At 42.1% G+C, this 18,438-nt stretch overlaps 2 protein-coding genes across 2 annotated transcripts; one reads left to right on the top strand and one right to left on the bottom strand.

The window, feature by feature from the left end:
* Positions 1–2,102: 2,102 nt before the first annotated feature.
* LOC136448767 (putative nuclease HARBI1) lies at positions 2,103–4,009 on the bottom strand. The gene is made up of 2 exons (XM_066448411.1): positions 3,931–4,009; positions 2,103–3,364 (listed from the first exon to the last, which is right to left on the bottom strand). Exons 1-2 carry the CDS (start codon positions 4,007–4,009, stop codon positions 2,643–2,645), a joined length of 801 nt encoding a protein of 266 aa, XP_066304508.1. The 3' UTR covers positions 2,103–2,642.
* Positions 4,010–16,314: 12,305 nt separating this feature from the next.
* LOC136448479 (uncharacterized) lies at positions 16,315–17,277 on the top strand. The gene is made up of 2 exons (XM_066448050.1): positions 16,315–16,434; positions 16,779–17,277. Exons 1-2 carry the CDS (start codon positions 16,375–16,377, stop codon positions 17,181–17,183), a joined length of 465 nt encoding a protein of 154 aa, XP_066304147.1. The 5' UTR covers positions 16,315–16,374; the 3' UTR covers positions 17,184–17,277.
* Positions 17,278–18,438: the final 1,161 nt, after the last annotated feature.

Below are 18,438 nucleotides of genomic sequence, written 5' to 3'. Positions count from 1 at the left end.
CTTTTTTATGTCATTTAATGTTGATGGATTATGGAGCGCTTCTGAGAATTTTGCTTTTGAGTCATCATCCCAGATGTACTTGGTCGGCAGAGGATGTGTTGGGATATGAACTTGTTTGATGTACGGGGAATAATTTGTTGAGATTGAGCAAGTAAGCAAACAATGGTCTGAAAACACAGATAGATCATTCACTTTCAAATATTAGACTTTGGGCAGAATTTCCGAACTAACAATGAAGTAATCAACCACGCTAGAACCATTGTACTTGTGGCAGGTAAATTTACCGGATAGGTCTCCTGGAACTCGGCCATTTAGGATAATCATGTTGGCTGCTGAACAAAGATCAATTAGGTTATTACCATATCTATTCATCCCTTTGTCAAAGCTCGACCTGTGAGGCATGTCTTCTTTTATATCTATGAAATCGTGGTTCAGACAATCGTCTTGAATTACTGTCTCCTGCAGGGACGCTGTTCTGGCGTTTAAATCACCAAGCAGTAATATATTTCCCTGATTGGAGAAATTACATATGTCTTCTTGTAGGATATCAAAGAGGGAATTATTTTTCGTTTCTGGGGACGATGAATTTTCCGGTGAGAAATACACACATCCGACAAACAGATCCTGCTCTAGGCCAAAGAATGCCCTGTCTAACTTACACCAGAGAAAATCTGGATGTCTTGATGGAAGTTTTGTAAGGCCTTTCATAAATTTGTTTCTAAACATTATAACTACCCCGCCTGAATTCCTTTTGGCGGTCTTTTTTCGGTCTCTATCATTTCTAAAATAATTAAAGGATTCTATTCTACATTTTTCACCTGGCTTAAGCCAAGTCTCTTGAAGGCAAACAAAATCATGTTCTTCTAAGCTAGACACAAACTCTTCATCGTGACATTTTCTGCGAAGGCCACCTTGAACGTTCCAAGAGCAGAACTTGAGCGCTACGTTTGGAATTGACATTCTCTGATCAAGACCGGTGAGTGGGGGAAATCAGAGGTATCGAGCTTTGCTACATGTGCGCAGAGTAAGACTATACAAGTTAACATATAAGTACAAATAAAAGAGCTATATCACAAGTAGGCTTTCCTTACGTGGTAATGTACATTTACATACTAAACAAGGCTAAATCATTAGATTGAATAATAAAACTGAACTTTGTCACCCGAGTGAATACTTGAGTGATACTGTTCGATATCCATACGACGTTAGTCACCAATTCAATGTTTCAGGAAGTCCTTTAACATGTCCATCAGCGTCTCCACAGTTTGACGTTTGTCTCGTGCCCCGTCCCGCGCCGGCCTTGTCTGGTGGCTCCACTGCGGGGGTGGTGGGTTTGCTGGGCTCCATGGGAACGGTGGTGGGTCTGCTGGGCTCCACGGGAACGGTGGTGGGTGTGCTGGGCTCCATGTGAACGGTGGTGGCGGGGTCCTCTGGGACTGCATAGGTCCTGGCGGGGGACGTTGGTCCGGCTGCATGTGTTTCCTTTGTGGTTCTTGCCAGGTACGCGGCGGCTGGCGTTGTGCAACGTACTGTGCTGCTTGGTTCCTGCCCTGGTGTTGATGCCGTAGTGTGCGCTTTACATCCGCAACCATCAAGCTAACGCCTGTGTCAGGTTTGATGTGAATTCCATCCGGTTTGTAAAGCGACCGATCTTCCGACAGAAGCCTGTGCCTAATGTATGTCAGCTTGTTGCCGTCCAAACATGACCTTTCAATGGCATCATTGTATGATGCTATGTTCATATTGAGTCTGGAGTTCATATGCATTCCTCTCGGTAAGACTTGTGATAACGCGATGTTTGCGTTTGGAAAAGACTTCCTTGTCGATTCAATCACCTTTCTTGTTTGATTCACACATATGTCCACGCTGTTGGGTCGAGTTTTTGTATTATCCAGATCGTTGGATCCTACGTGGATGATAACAAGTTCGGTAGTGGTGTCTTGGCATGTGTTGATCATTTCAGCAGCTCTTGGTAGTGTTGTACATTTGACGATACTTGCCACTTTGTGTTTGTACATTACCTTGGGATTAACGTCATTCCGTTTAAGGTTGAAGTATTGTTGGCTTTTTGATGGATTGTATCTTGCACACATGATACAATGTAAAATATATAGTAACTGTTTATTGATACATACATGTCAGTTAGATCACAAAAGTATGTCAATTACAACTACAACTAGCTGCTAATTTTCCATTTTCATTCAGTAAATCCAGAAGACAGTGTAACATCATAGAAGGAATACAGTGTTACATCAACAGTACATCATACTGGAAAATTGCACTTAAGTAAAACTCTAACACTAAGAAGACATGTGTTAATTGTATGTTTAGTTATGTTAACATTGTTCATTACTTCATAATGAACTACGTGAAGTGAACGTTCTAGCTTTCCATCTGTTTACTTTTAATACTTTTAATACTAGAGCATGTATGCACATGGGTTTACCATTTCACAAAAGCATATCAGTTACATGTACATGTATATCTGTATTATGAACACTGACAGTTCATGAAAAACCAATACAATATATATTAATATATGATAATTAATATATTAATTAATTAATTAATAATTAATGTATTAATTCTCATAACTATCACACCAATGGAAATACAATGCCATTTGATGCAACATTATATCTTCAGTCGTTCTTTACAAGTGGTGGTGAAAAGTTTGTCAGGTAGGCACATACAGTGAACAGCTGATCTGCATGTGGAAACAATGTGATAGGCATTACACCATCTAAAATATGGAAGTTCTTGATCCTTCCAATAGCTCTTTCCACATGGATGCGTACAGATGCAATGTCCATTGTCTCCTGCACTTCAGACGGGGACAATGCATCTCTACTACCCTTAAACGGTGGGATATTTAGTGTAACGCCCTGTGGTAGGATGTCTGCTATTTCAAACCCTCGATCCGCCATGACATTGTCACCTGCTTGTAACTTATCTAAAAGGCCAGAATCCTTGGTGATAGCTTTATCTGATACCCTGCCTGTCCACAACTTGGAAACAAAAGTGATGAGGCCATTTGGGGTAATCCCCACAAGTGATTTCCATGTGTTGTGGTGTTTATAGCTGCTCCATGTTTGGGACTGAGCCAGCATGGCAGATGGGGCTTCAATGAAAATTTCAGTGCAGTCTATGATTATTCTGGTAGTTGGGTATTTGGAGAATTGTACTGGCATGGCTGCCCTTATAGCTGTTTGTGATGGAAAGGGAAACAAAGCAGGAATCTCGACATACAGAAAGTTGATCCAAGTGCCAACTATACGAGAAACTGAACTTTCTGACAATCCAAATCTGACAGCCAAGTCTTTGTGGAAAAGCCCCACTTTTAACCGAAATAAAACCAAAAAAACTCATCCAACAACGTGCACTTCCTTTTAGGCCCTGGTTTGCGTCTTCCTGGCCTTTGGTATGGCTTAGAATCTTGTACTGTGCTAGAACTTCTCCGGTACTGCAGGTGCATTGCTTTGGGTGCTAGGTATGTATACAAAGCCATAAATGTGGTGAAACTTGGCAAACCAGTATAGAACCTTATTGCGTCGTTATCATCCTTACAGGTATTAGGAGAGAACTTGTGTGCCTGCAATTCTTTCACTTGAGCTGTTAAGTCACAGATTTTTCAAGCTGTTTACACTTCTCTTCAACAACCTGAAGCTTGGTCTCTATCATAAATACATAGTCCTTATAGGACTCAAGAGTCTGGGAGTTGTCTTTAACAAATGTGTATTCATGGTCACATTCAGCAAAGTCAGTTGTGGTCTGAGTGGTTATAGTTACTGCCGTCCTAGATGTTTGTGTGGATGTTGTCACTGATATCCTGGATGTCTGTGTTGCAACACTGACTTTAGTGGGGGTGGAAGATGGGGATCCTGTCGGTGATGGGGGATACTGCTGCAGATGGAGATAATGTCGCAGAGCCATCCAGGTCAGGTTGTGATATGGTCGCATCCATGTCGTAGTCCACATCAGGACTAGAACTGCTGGCTGTGGTGTCCATGGAGATGTGAAGCTCAGGTTCATCAATCTGTTTAATAAGTAGAAATGTTTGAGTGCATTACTTGTCAGAGAAAATAGCATATCAGAGAAATGTTCGCCATGAAGGAATGATATACCACACCATTATGTACCATGCAAGGAATGATATACCACAGCAGCTCAAATATGTTAACATTCAAAAAAATACATGATACAGATATTACTGATACACCCTATCAACAACTTAAGAAAAAAAAGGACATAAAATTCAAACTATGTACAGTTGACGTGCATCCTTTACCTTATTATGTGCATGTGCCCTTTTCTTGGGGGGAGGACAACATCTCTCCTTTGGAGCTGGTCTTTCTGGTGTCTGCTTTACCCATGAATAAAGGACAGGTGCTGCACCTGAAATCATGCAACGTGGAAATTTTCATTAACAATGACATTTTGTTGGCAACGACGGACTTAAAAGAACATGATTTGTACAAAGTGAAAGCAGAGCATCAAGTTCAGAATAACTTTGACAAAATTAACATGCAAAGAAACCAATGGCACATAGTTATAACCTTAACTTACCTTCTTCCCTGAGCTTTGGGGTCTGCAGCCGAATGCCCATACTTGAGCGCCTCATAATGTCAGCCTCCTTAAAATGCTTTTCGCAAAACACAGAGTCCTTTGTGAGGGTAAAATTGTCCTTGCCAAGCTCGATCCCTTTTCACTAGAGAAGCCCAATACTTTGACTTTTTTTTGTCTTCAAGCACCTTTTTTGGTACATAAAAGAAGATAATTCCTGACAGAACCGACTCCCCATCTACAGTAATATATGAAAAACTGTTACACCCATAGGCCTTGCAGTATTTTCCAGATCTGTGTTTCCTTTTCCCCCCAGGCTTGTGTTTCCTTTTCCTCCCTGGGCACGTAGTGTTTTTCTGAAAAGGGAAAACACAACATGTTACACACACGTGTACATCTATTTGAAAAAAAGAGAACAAGAAGTTGAAGAACCCTTTCAAACCACATAGCAACTTCCAAAATTTTGTTCAATTTCTGCCGAACAGGATCTCAGCCCAGTATCATTATGCTCTTGTAGCGCTCTAGCCTGGAAACATTGAAAAATTCCCCTCTATAAAAGGCGGAGGGCGTTAGAAATAACACGAGAATATGCACACGCCCCCCTCCCCAAATACGTCACTCACGGGACCTATGCCATATTATTGATGTTGCAATCGATGAATCTTCGAAGCAAACGTCAAAAATTTGTTAAATTTCTGCCCAACAGGATCTCAGCCCGATGATGTTTTGTTTTAGCAGCGTTCAATCTCGGTAACATTGAGCAGAGAAACGGCGGACGTTAAAATAACACGAAGATACAGTACGCCCCCCTCCCCCGCTGCACGACTCGGACGTAGTACGTACGTTGGCCCGACATTCGCAGTTGTGATCGATAAATCTACGGAGAAATCGAAAAGTTTTCCACACATTTCTGGCCACAAGGACCTCAGCCCAATATTTTCACGTTTCTTTTGGGGTATTTCACGGGCTAAATCAGCTTTATTGCGACGCTTGGTTCATTTCGTAGCATGTAAACAAAGTGAAACAAATGCGCGTCAATGTCGCCCGTTCTGAACTGTACAAAATGGACAGAAATATACATTTCTATCGGCCGAAATCAGTCCCAGATGCTCACAACAACATCATCTACCCGTGACAGGCGTTTTTCTGGCAAAATTTTACACTGGAGTAGCACAACTCACCGTGGAAGATGGCATGTCTCTCTGGGCTCCATCAGATGCCATTATCTCGTCCGGAGGTTCCATCTTGACTCGCACCGGCAGCCTCGCTTTGGTGCAAACTCACGCACGTTCACGCCAAGAATGTGCTCGCGCGAGAATACGATTCAGTATCTGGAATGAGGTCTATTCATCGCATAATGCGCAACATTGCGACTCTGGTACTGAATGACATTTAGAGGGCTGGTATCCGGTTTGCTAACCATTTTTGCCGGAACGTTGCCCGTACAAAGGTTGGTCCACGTTTCTTTCTGGGACGTGCGGCTTTCGAGTGTTAGCTGTGTTGGCTCTGCTTGCTATGGCCATGCAGAAAATCTCTTACCAAGATGGTCAGAGCTTCTTGTTTCTTCGGTAGTTGATGGCTTAACAGCCATGCCTGCAAATCCAAAGGGTTCTGTGAGGATTCAGCCATGTTGGCAATCTGAGATGTGATATCAGGAGAAAAAAAGTGGTGTGCCCACCTCAGACGCTTCTTTTGCCTCCATTGGGAATGATGGGGCTGGAGATGGCATCCTACCCCCTCCAGTGTGATGTAGGCGTCGTCAGAGCCGAGGGAGCCGAACTCGGTTTCGACGAAGGAACGAGAAAGTTCAGGAAAGGGGACAGAACCAGAGGTAGGGGAAAACTGAGGTAGGGTCTAAGGGAGGGTCAGGTGTGGGAAGGACAATACTAGGGTCGGGAGGAACCTCATGTTACTCCTGGCGAGCGTACAGGCTGTGAAATATAAGAATAACAAAAAGGCATAAAAATCAAAACCGTAAACGTTTTTGAAAGGGCTTGTATTTTTAAAAGTTCTTCTTTCAATAGGACGACTGATTAAGAAGCTAGATCAATTTGTCGGCCCAAACAAGAGAAGAATTAAATCAAAATGCTGCAATCGGATATACAACACTGCAACATCAGTCTAAGATCCCTCTAGAATTTATTCTAACTATTCAATGCATATATATTTAATCAATGGATTAAAGTCCCTTTCGCATTTTTTTGCGAACTCAAGTTTATAGTTCTTAATAACATAAGTTCTTACCTGTTTATCGCCGTATTTTGGGTGTCCGCTGTTTCTCTGTCGGTCCCATCGTTCCCTTCCGAATTATCCTGTCCCTTAGATACATGAGCTGGGTCTTCATCCTTTCTGAAAACTAGGTATATTATCATCATACCCTGGAAAAAGCTGCTGCAAAATGATTGATTGATTGACCGGAAGGAGAAATTTGCTATAAGGCTCAAAGTTTGACAAAAGCCTCTACGAGCAAAATATGTGTGAAATCATAGGAGAATTTACCTTCTTTATAGCCAGTTCCTTTTCCATTTTTCTGTTCGAGTAGATGAAATTGACATGTTGCATCGGCAGTGCTGACTCGTAGTTTTATATCTGTTTCATTGGGATGACGGAGGCCGGGAGTGTTATGGCATCATCAGTGACATCATTACGTCTCGACTTGAGAGTAGGCAGATATGTTGTTGTCTCGATACATCCGTTCCCGTTTATTATTTTCCAAAGTTTGCTGAATCTGCCAACTCAGTTGCATGGCGAAGCCGTTCCTCGAAGACTACTTAAGTAGTGGATGCTGTGACGGTCTTGTCGACACAAGGACTGTGTTGTCCGCATGCATGCTTGAACAGCAAAACCTCTTCAGGTCCTGCAGCTGTTCTTCCGTGTATGGATCACAGTTGTTTCCTGCAAGAGCGAAAAAAGTGCGACCGTTGGGCTTTCATACATGCACTGGTCTTGACTTATGGATTGAATAAGCACTTAGTCAGAGCTTATACATAAATCATACAGCTTACCTTGTCGTAACCCCTGATGACCTGGCGGGGTGACCATCAGGAGCCTCTAAATGTTGAATGTGGTCGGCCACATTTTGTCCAGCACCGGGATTTCCACCTCGCTTCTTTATGGCCTCCCGGTACCGCTTGGCTTTTACTTGGTTTATGTTGTTTGGTTGTTCATGCAATGACAGCCGTTTGTTCAGTGATCGGAATGCGATGCTCGACAAAACATCACTGGCAGCAGCACATAAAAGTGATAACCAACAATATTGACCAATACTAGACAAACAAGATTTGGGATTATATCTTTAAGCAGGAAACTATGAAAATTACATGCACCCAACAAAATTTACGAGGACCACCTATTTCCGAAGTAGCATAAGACCTAATCTTCAAACTTTTAATTCAACATCTGATTTTTGATTTCATTATGATCACAGTTGCATCAGGTACACAATCATAGACCTGTACATATTATTTTTTGTTAAGTTACACTCGCGTGCAGATAAACGTGTGATATTCCTGCACAGCTCTTAAATACCTTGCAAAAGCCAGATGAATCACATAATACTCATAGCTGAACCTACCGATTTTATCAATTGTTTCCCCCCGACATCGCACTTATATAGACTCTGGATCGTTGGAATTCCCGTGTGGCTGGTCCCCTGGGTACCTGCAATACAACATCATGATCATTTACAACTTTTTTCCAGATTTATAGTGTAATGTGAAATTTATATGCGATAAGCATTCGACACTGCACTCGTTTTTTCTAAATCTACAGACCTGCGGTGTACTTGTTCGTTGTAGAAAAGTTTGTTTGAGCCTACTTGTGTATCCATACAACGTCACATGGGGGATGTCTGCATATCAAAATGCGTTCAGCCATGACACCCTTCTCTCGTATGACTGTGATGCTGCCGATACACTGGAATTTCGCTGCAGTTATATTATTTCATCATTGTCTGGGTGTGGCTTCAGTGACACCTTTGTGCGCTGACCTTCCTCAACCTCTGAAATACACTTTAGTCTAGCAATGTTCTTTGTTATCTGCAGTGCAGAATGCCGATCATAATACAGAAGCGTTTTCGGTGAGGCTCCTCCTGACCAAGAGCCACAGTCATCCCAGAACTCACTTCTCTGCCCCTCCCGGCGTCGATCGTAGTTAACATGGTTGCTACCAGAATGCAGAAAAGTAACATTCTCCTTAAGTCCGCGAGGGACAGAAGTGGGAAGCTTTATCAACACGCCATGGGCACACAAGAAACGTAACAAGTTATTCCAAGGAAATGAGACCTCCAGGCAGCGGAATGCCACCCTCAGCAGCTGGCCTGGGCAAAGTGATGAGATCCACCATGTTGTTTTCTGCAATTGTGTTCTCTGTTGTAAGCCCGGTGTACTCTGCATCTGAAATGCTGTCGATCCTGTGTTGTGGTCCAAGTGTACTCTGCATCTGAAATGCTGTCCTCTGTTGTTTGTGGCTGTTTGAGTGCTGGATCCAATTCGCTGACCTGTTCTCCAGGTGTAGCCCATTCACAGATTGGTCCACGTTTCTTTCTGGCACGTGCGGCTGTTGCGTGTTGGCTAGCGCTCTGCTGTCTGTGGCCTTGCAGCAATTCACTTACCAAGGTTATCAAAGTTTCTTGTTTTTTCGTCAATTGCTGCATTGTTAATTGCATCATTAACAGCCACGATTGCAGATCCACAGGGTTCTATGAGGATTCAGTCATGTTGGCAATTTGAGATGTGACATCTGGAGAAAAAGCGAATTACCCTGTAGTGACCTTCTGGATCAGCGTCTTGGTCAACTCTACATATTAAGATGAAACTGAAAAAAATGTAGATGTAGACATTAAACTGAGGGCCATAATACAAGGTTAACATTACACTTGGCAAGGAGTTGCATCAGTAGAATGTTTATCCTTGATTTACACTGACCACGGTATTGCGAAAAATGTACCTGTCAGCTCTTTTAAGTAGTGTTTGCTTGGACGAGCACATTCTGTTCCTCACACCCTTCGTCACGCCGGGGGTCTGCTGAGCCTGCTTCTCCCATCGATTGATGAAGCCCAGGAAATCTTTCTCCAGCCACTGAAAAAGCGTAGAGTTGTTTGATTATAATAAAGCCATAACTTTTAAACACCATGCTGTTTTTTTCGTGTTTTTGTATACTGCTATATTTCAAATAATTAACAAGACTTTAAAATAAATACTAGTAGGTATATTATACCTTATTGATATATGCAACTTTTGAACATTACTTCCCTATCTAGATAAAGATCTCAAAGTAAGAATTGTGACACTGAACCTGGCATCTTTAACATCACGATACGGCTTCAGATAGTCCTTCCTGGCACGTGCTCCCTGCTGAGCATTTTTGACTTAAAGGCAGTCAAAGAACCTGTTTATCATGCTGATGAGCTTCCTTGTTATTTCATGATCATGGCGCACTTGCTTGACAAGGGCACGCTTCATTGAGGACCTGAACAAATAATGTGATTGATATTTACCTTTTAATACAAATGCATGACATGTTTACAGTTAAGTGTCATCAAAAAAAAAATCCAACACTGTTTACATGTAGATGTTACTGTGCATGGCTTACTTTAGACATTGTCAGTGAATTTGTAAATTTTTAGACATTGGAATATCAACATAATTTTTAGATGCAAGCAGAAAAATTGCAAACATAGCATTAAAAAATATGCTAGGAAACATGTTACCATTAACATGATCCTCACCAAAATAAACTGTTCAGAAAACTGGAAAACAACACAAGCAAATGAAGGGATGGGTCAAGGTGTATGTGATCTATTTTCAGCTTGTACAGCATTCTCAGTTCCGCTGCCAGGCGCAGTGGCGCAGGATCCCAGTCATATACAATGAGATCCTGAAGATTTCCTGACCGTCCTACTGTTGGGAAAATCTATATACATATATCTATGAAGATAGTCAATGCTAAGTTTATCTTTAAACCAAAAGTATTTGAACATTAAACTCAAACATGAAAAATCTCACATGCAGATTTCTTGTCCTCTTGTTCGCTTCCGAGTTCTCCATGTTGATTGCTGATAAAGTAAATCTTATTTCCAGGTTGGTGGTTGTTTGCCGTCCAGTAAATCACCATAGATCTTGAAAACCTGTAGTCAAACAATTATTTGTAACGAATAGGGTTTGAGGGTGGTTGGTATCTTAGCTCCTATCTTAGCGATACATGAATTCAGAGCCAAACCAGTCCGATTAATATCTGTGACTCGTGCATTTATTGATCCTTACGGCGTATACAGGTCTAGGATAACAGGCTGAGCATACAATGTACACAGGGTCTATATGGACTACGGATGCAATCTGTCACGCAAGAGCTAACTGAGAGTAAGAGGTGAACATACCTTGGTCCTAAGGACCACAACTCCAACTCACTTCTTAGCAAAGTGCATCTTCCAAGGTCAACTCTGGTAACAGTGGGTAACTATCTAATTGGCTGCTCTGACAAGCCAATCCTGGCTTACCTATGTAAGCTCCTCCTCCATAAAGTATAGCTACTAATTACACTAATTATGCATATAACAACCTACTGAACATCATGTACGTTACACAATCCCCTCCCCACTAGGCGTATGTCCTCATATGCTAATTTAGTACCTTATCAAAGGGGAGATCAATGAAAAATTGAAATTACTAAGGATAACATGTCAAGTTTACGTACAACAGACATACCAAACGGTCTGTTAACATGCATTAATAATACATCATTGCTAATTCCTGATTGGCTACTCTCACTAGCCAATCATAATCTACAAGTCAAAGTACAATAAAACCATACATAATCAACCCTAATACATATTAATACATGATCAATGATAAGGCGTAACTTGGACATCTGAGTGTGCTTCGCAAAAGAAAAGGCCACAACCTTTGCAACGGGGACAGGCGCATAGCAGACGACAAGGGGGGCAGATACACCGGCAGCAGAGAAGGTGGGTAACATCCCGCTAGTTTACCTGGTCCATCACTTAAACTGGCCCGTCATTACCTGAATAAACCTGGGTAGCCTTAACGCATACTCACCGGTATGAGGAGAGATTTACTTCTAATCTCCTTGAATATTAGTGACTCGAATCCTCATCCAATTCCCGAAGAGGTGGATACGCTGCACGTGGACGATTCCAACTGGAGATTCGAACTCAGTTACATTGGCTACGGCGTGGAAACAAAAAACGTGTATACCTACCCATCCTCTCGGCTCCAGAGTGACCTCTAGTCGACCGTCCGTAATTCTTGAAACAACTCCATTAATAATTCCTACCCTAACGCCAGGGGACTGAGCTACAGTGAATTTCAGGGTGACACAGGGGCTGACAATACAATCTACAGTTAGGCTATGCACCGCTCCACCCAGTCGAACGATTTGCGCCGTCGAAAACCAAGGCACGAAGTAGTTCGGCTTTGCTCTGCACAATCCAGTTAACATTCTAAGTTAAGTCCAAGTAATCCGAGTCGTCCGAGTCCAGGTCGAAGTCGTCCATGTGGTGCGGTCTGCGTCATTGTCGCTGTGGTCTCTGACCGTCAGCACGTCTCCCTGGAGGCATCCCCGCGTCACTGGCATCAGCGTCGTCCGGACAGTCGCTGGAACCTTCGGAATCCGCAACAGCCGGCTGTCTCTGCCTCCGACGTACAGGAACCTTGGGAACCGTCCTCGTGGCGGGATCATCCCCATCGCCCGACGACTGTTATGTAGTCATGTGTCTGAAACAAAAACTTAATACAAATTCCATTGTTGTCACTTGACCCATCAATTAGCCTGCACATGTAAGAGAATGACATGCACTTTATTTCCATCTACACTTTACAGCAATACTTAAAGGAGTCTCTGATTTTAAGGAACACAATCTATTCTGTAGAAACATGCGACAAACCTCCGGTTTGGCGAAGCACCGTCTGAAACAAATGCCCCGCGTGGCAGCTCATGTCCACTAGGATGACCGCACCATTCCTGACGGCTGGGTGCAGTTGGGCGCTGGAAAACCCCAGACATGGGTAATAGGCGAATACAATTTGTAAAGATACCTCGGACCATTAGAGCAAGGACATGTGTTGCTGTTGTTCAGCTGTACCATGCTGTTCTTTGCGGCACCTTCTTTCGAAATATTTCAGGTCAATGTTGGTTTCGCTCAGATCGGTGAAACCAATAAGGTCTCTTGACAATACAACCCGTCTATGTCACGAGGATAGAGCGTGTCAGTGTCAAATAAGACCCGATCAGCCTACAGTCACATCTTTTTTACAGGCTGGCAGGTTGACGAGGTTTGAAACTTCTCCAAGCTTTGTGAGTAAGTCAGAATTTAATCCTGGAGTAGGTTCTGTAAACTGTTGAGGTGTTGTGCGGTGGGGGAGGTGAAGAAATCCAGATCTTCGTATGACATCAAAGGCTGCATTAGTTGTGTAGAATATTGCCAGGTACCAGCTGATCATCATTGTATGTCAACTCATTGCTCTTGCATCTTGTTGTTGCGATTGATGTACTTGCTGCTCGTACAAAAATTGTTACGCGGAGCTAACTTTGAACTGCATTCCTTGCTTTGATGACTTTGGAACTGATTGCAAAAAGGCATATTGGCTGTCGTTGACATGGCAACCTTCTTTTTCCACAGCCTCACTGACACGGTCCTTTGCTCTAGAGGCAAGGGTCTTCTGTAACCGTTTTTTGCGCTGTGGATCCTTTGCCTTGGCACTCAACTTCTCCTTTGTTAGATATTTGTTTATTTTCCTTTTTTCGCAACATGATGTCCTGCTTGGAACATCCTTAGAAGACCAAAGGTAGGGCAAACCCTGACCTACAAAAAATAACCTGTTTCTTCCTCGTATAGCCTGCATTCATCAAATGTGCTTTAGACCTCTTTTGTGCTGCATCTAAAGAAAAATGCTTCTCAGTAACTTCACCAGTTTTGGATGTTGCCCTGAATGCAAATTCAATTCTTGTTACTGGCCACAGAGCTAGATTTTCTATCCCCTTGGTCCCAAAAATGTTGGGTCGACCAGATCTCACTGTTTTCCCCTCTGTGCGATTAAAAAGTAACTCTTCACCATCTTACTTTTTTTGACATAGGTCATCTAAACTGTCCCCGAAAACATTACCACTTTAAAAAAAGCAGCATTCCTGGCCAATAAGTATGCCTGATTTGGTGATACGTGAGACACAGACAGATTACATCTAATATGGAGAGACAATTTCTCCAAATTATCAGGGAACATCGGAATAGCTTGTTTCGCAAATTCGGAACTACAAATGCCTAAGGCTGTTCCCTCCTTACCGCCATTATGTATTTTTTACCGTTAAATGCGCTGCTGGATTCCCAGACCCTAAGACACTCACACTGTACTCTACTCCCCTACCTTCTGCTGAAAAGATCCCATAATCTTACCTTCTAATAAGTGCATCCACTGTCCTCACTGCTAATCTTCTAATGCATATGCACTTATATGCCATAGAGATGCCCTAGTTAGTATCATGCACCTTAGTTTTTCTTTTCTCGTCTTTAAAAACAAGGAATCTAACCATGTATTGTGGAGAAGCCGTTGCTAGTTCATTTCTCTGTGGTAGTGCCGTGAAAAAAATTATAGTTATTTTTGAAGGGCTGACTTGTTTTTTTTTACTGTTGATTCTAATGGCTTGATTCACTAAATCTCTTTTTCTTCCCAACAATACTCTCCTATCCGCCAATCCCGTTAAGATTGGCCACCAGCATTGGGTAGGGTAGCTCTTCGGTACCAGCACAGTGTTTTATTTGGTTAATCACCGCCCCCACCAAAGGTACCGGGGAAACACATACACCTTTTCCTTCTTCCCAAATGGCTGTGCAAATACATCCACAGCTTTCGCTCCCTTTACCGCAAAATGAGCTATGAACTTAAATAACTTAGCGTTTGATGGCATTGCCATACAATCCAACTGATGTAGATCTTGCTCCTTCTCTAAGTTCTCCCATACTTTCTTAGTAAACGAAGCTTCATTGTGAAAATACGAACGCGAGGGAGCGTCAGCTTGATTATCATTTGATGGAACATAAGACAAGATAATGGAAAAATTTCGTTCTTAAAACAGAGCGAAAATTCTCTTAAAAACATCAAACATTGGCTTACCCCGTTCACACTCATTTTTCTCAATCGCGATTGAAGTATAATCGCGATTGAATCGATCCGATCGCGATTGATTTTTTCAGTGTGAACGCTCCCATTCGCGATTGGAACGATCCAAAACGATCCAATCGCGATTGGATTGTAACTACCTCCGGAGGTAGTTTGATTGGATTAATCGCGATCGGATCCAATCCAATCCTATCAAATTTTGAGTGTGAACACAACTACGATTCACTCCATCGCGATCGGCGGAGATTTCGGCTAGTTCCGGGGGCGGGAGGTCATACATGCGGGTACGTGGGGTCATAGTTCGCATCGCGCGGGAAAACAGACCCAAGCCGCACGTCAGATCGCTCTTTTACAACAACAACAACTTGTCATCGTCAACAATGCCCAAGAAGAAGAATAAAACTCGGTCAGCAACTTCAGCTGGTGGCATATGGCGCGATGAGGAGACCAGGGTCCTCATCGCAATCTGGGGGAGAGAGGAGGTGCAGGCCAAACTGGGGAAATGTCACCGAAAGAGGGACATTTACCGCAACAAGTGACAATGCCTAGCGGAAAAATAGACACAAAACAAGAACAACAAGGACAACAACAACATTTACCAGATGATCGCCGATAGCATGCTTCAATCGTGCTTCAATCGCGATCGGATCACGGCGTACTTTAATCCACTTGGCGAAAAGCAGTGTGAACGCAAAAGTTTCTTTGCGTTCAATCGCGATCGGATCGAACAATCGCGATTATACTTCAATCGCGATTGAAAAAAATGAGTGTGAACGGGGTTTTTAACTCTCTGCCCTGGGCCTCCCACGCACAGAGGACCTTTAATTGGCCCATTCTGTTGGAACATTTTAGGTTTGGCTTTGTTTTTCAACAATATACAAACATTGAACAAGTACAACTTTTTAGTAGGTTATACATGTATCATGGAACGTTATTTCACCACACTTTTCAGATACAGTGTTTACATATACACACAAACATCTGAAAACAAAACATTTGCGATTTATAATGCAAAATTTTTCCACCTGCCTTGTGGTATAGCCCCGCCAGTTTCACTATGTAGCCAATGCTTATCTGACATGACCATCTGACGATTGTTTGTATTCTCCAACTTCCAAGCAGAGGCTTCGATCAGTAGGGAGGGCACCGTTTCAAATTGCGGTTACTACTAACCCCCAAAACGAAACCTCTGTTTGGAAAATAATCTCTTTCCCTCTCGCGGCCCCAATGGATAGCCCAAATGTTTCAACATTGGTAGAATACTTTGGGAACTCTCAAAGCAGAAATGTTAAATCCTGCTTGTTTTTTTCTGTGTTTCAAGCAAGGATTAAACCTCCGTGGTTTCAAACAGTGCATGCAGTTGGTCTGCGGGAGGGACACTCCACAAAAAATCGCACATCCCCAGATATATCAAGGCTTTTATTCCAAGGAATATCGGCTAACCTGTTAAGCCTATATTGCATAGTGCCGGGTCCTGAGGTTTTGACATATAAAACTAATTATGGTGTAAGTGTTGCATAGCATGTTTCACAATCCTTCAAAAATGTTTTTAGTGCTCCATTTCTTTTCAGAGGTACCTGTTTGTTATCTTGGGTTTATGTATTTAAAATGTCAATGTTATTTTTTCCCTCTAAATTAGGTGGTTGTTGAGACTGCAAAGAAGAGGAATGAGGTACGCATGCAGAGGCTGGAGGTGATGAAGACAGAAAAGGCCAAGAATAGGAGGATTGCTTTGAAGGTATTGTATTTTTGTTTTGTTCACAAAGCAAATGACTATATATACTTATAATTTTACCTTTAGATCACTCCACTGTTTTATCAAGTCGTTGGTGCACAGATATCACAGAACTGAAAACAGACTCAGAACAGGAAATACCTTTGCCTACATTGTTTCTGGAGTGCACAAGCCTTGTGTTGACAACTTTACCTTTGAATTTGATTCCATGACATTTTTACTTCAATCTATCTCTAAGAACACACAAAATGGTTGGTGTGGAAAAGAGATAATGACTGAGTATGGGTTGTGTATCCTTTCCTAATTGGAAAGAAGTTAAAGCTCTCATTCAATTGTATTATACTTAGGTCGCAAGAGCCATGGCGCAAGAGGAGAGGAAGAGATGGAACAAGGGCAGACGTGTGCAGCATACATACGGAGATGAAGAGGCAGGTGACGGGAACGAAGATGCAGGTGACGGGAACGAAGAGACTGATGGCGAGGGGATGGAAGAGACAGGTGACAATGAGACGGATGTGGGCATTGAATCTGAGAGTAGCAGTAGCTGTAGCGATAGTGGTAGCAGTGATGGGGAAGATGAAGAGGCAGATAACTTACTATCTGAAACTGCCATGCCCTCCAAGATTAGAAATCGGGCAACAGTTGTATCTGTTACAAGGAAGACCTGTGTCTGCGGTGGTAGTGACCATATGCGGCGCTCTAGCAAGAAGTGCCCACAGTACAAACCGAGGCAACAGAAGGAAAATAAGTAATTTGTCCAAAGCTTAGTCTTTTGTCCCATGGAACTCTTGTAATTTAGCACTATGTATCAAAGTCTTTGGTACCAGAGTGGAACCAAGTTGTCAGTATTGCATTTTCATATCGCTTTCATGTAATTACTATGTGCAATGGTACTAAGTAAATTGTATACCTTCATATGAATTTAAAGAGACATAAGATGCTCATGTTTATTCAATGTATCAGTGCAGTATGTATTTAAAAAAAGTTTTTGTTGTGATTTGCAAGGACGTATTGTGGTCTATACCATTCTAGTTTTATTGAAGTCTTCTAATTCAGCACCATGAATGTTATTTGTCTGGGTGCCATCCTCTGTTGCAACTAATGTCTTATATTTTTTCTGCTTTTGTAACATAGCACTAGGCACATGTACCAACTGATCTTCTGTTTTGTTGCTGCAATCTTAGTCTTGCATCCTTGTGAAACGTTATTGGTTTATAGATCCTTTGGTTTTATATTATTTGTATCATGTCTCAAAGTGTCTTTTCCACACGTTTCTATTGTATTTTTACATGCATTGATTAAAAAATGAAGCCGGTACTTCAACATTCAACCAACATAATTTCAACATCCAGTCAATCAATCATTTGACAATCAATCACGTTTAAATTTCCATGTGAGATTATTCATTGTACCTAGCTGTATGTTAACATTGCACAAAGAGAGTCAACAGGATACAATGTAGGGTGCTCAAGTTTATTCAAAAATATATGTTAAATAGCTTTTCATACAGAGTTTTACATAAATAATTTTTTTTGATTTTATAAAAATAGATTTGCGATTGTACATGAATATGGAAGGCATATGAGAAGATGTTGTTACTGGAATGTTGAGGTGTAAAGGCGAGAGTATGGTACAGTATATTCTATTCTAAGACTAACTAATACATAGGCATCACCTCTCGGACTTCTTAGGACCAACTAAAACTACGCTACTATAAGGTTATGCCGGGGTGGGGAGCCTCTTCACGGCTTGTCCTCGAAGAGGTCCTCAGCGTCAACATCAGCGGTGAGGCGGTTGGCCAGGTTCAGAAGGCCCCAGTCCACGTCGTCCCCGGACGGGTAGTCCTCCCTGATGATGGTCACCAGCTCCAGGTTGTAATTATAGAACGTGCCTGGAGTAGCACGGTGAAGTCCCTGCACACAATGAACATGGATAAATATTGATAAAGTTACAGATGTTTAGTTGGGAGTTTTGTTTTCGTGCTCTGTAGAATAATAAGGTGAATTC

This window comes from Branchiostoma lanceolatum, chromosome 14 (assembly GCF_035083965.1).
Source record: "Branchiostoma lanceolatum isolate klBraLanc5 chromosome 14, klBraLanc5.hap2, whole genome shotgun sequence".
NCBI classification, from domain to species: Eukaryota; Metazoa; Chordata; class Leptocardii; order Amphioxiformes; family Branchiostomatidae; genus Branchiostoma; species Branchiostoma lanceolatum.
The sequence above is the reverse complement of the archived record's forward strand: the minus strand, read 5'-3'. Positions and strand labels throughout refer to the sequence as shown.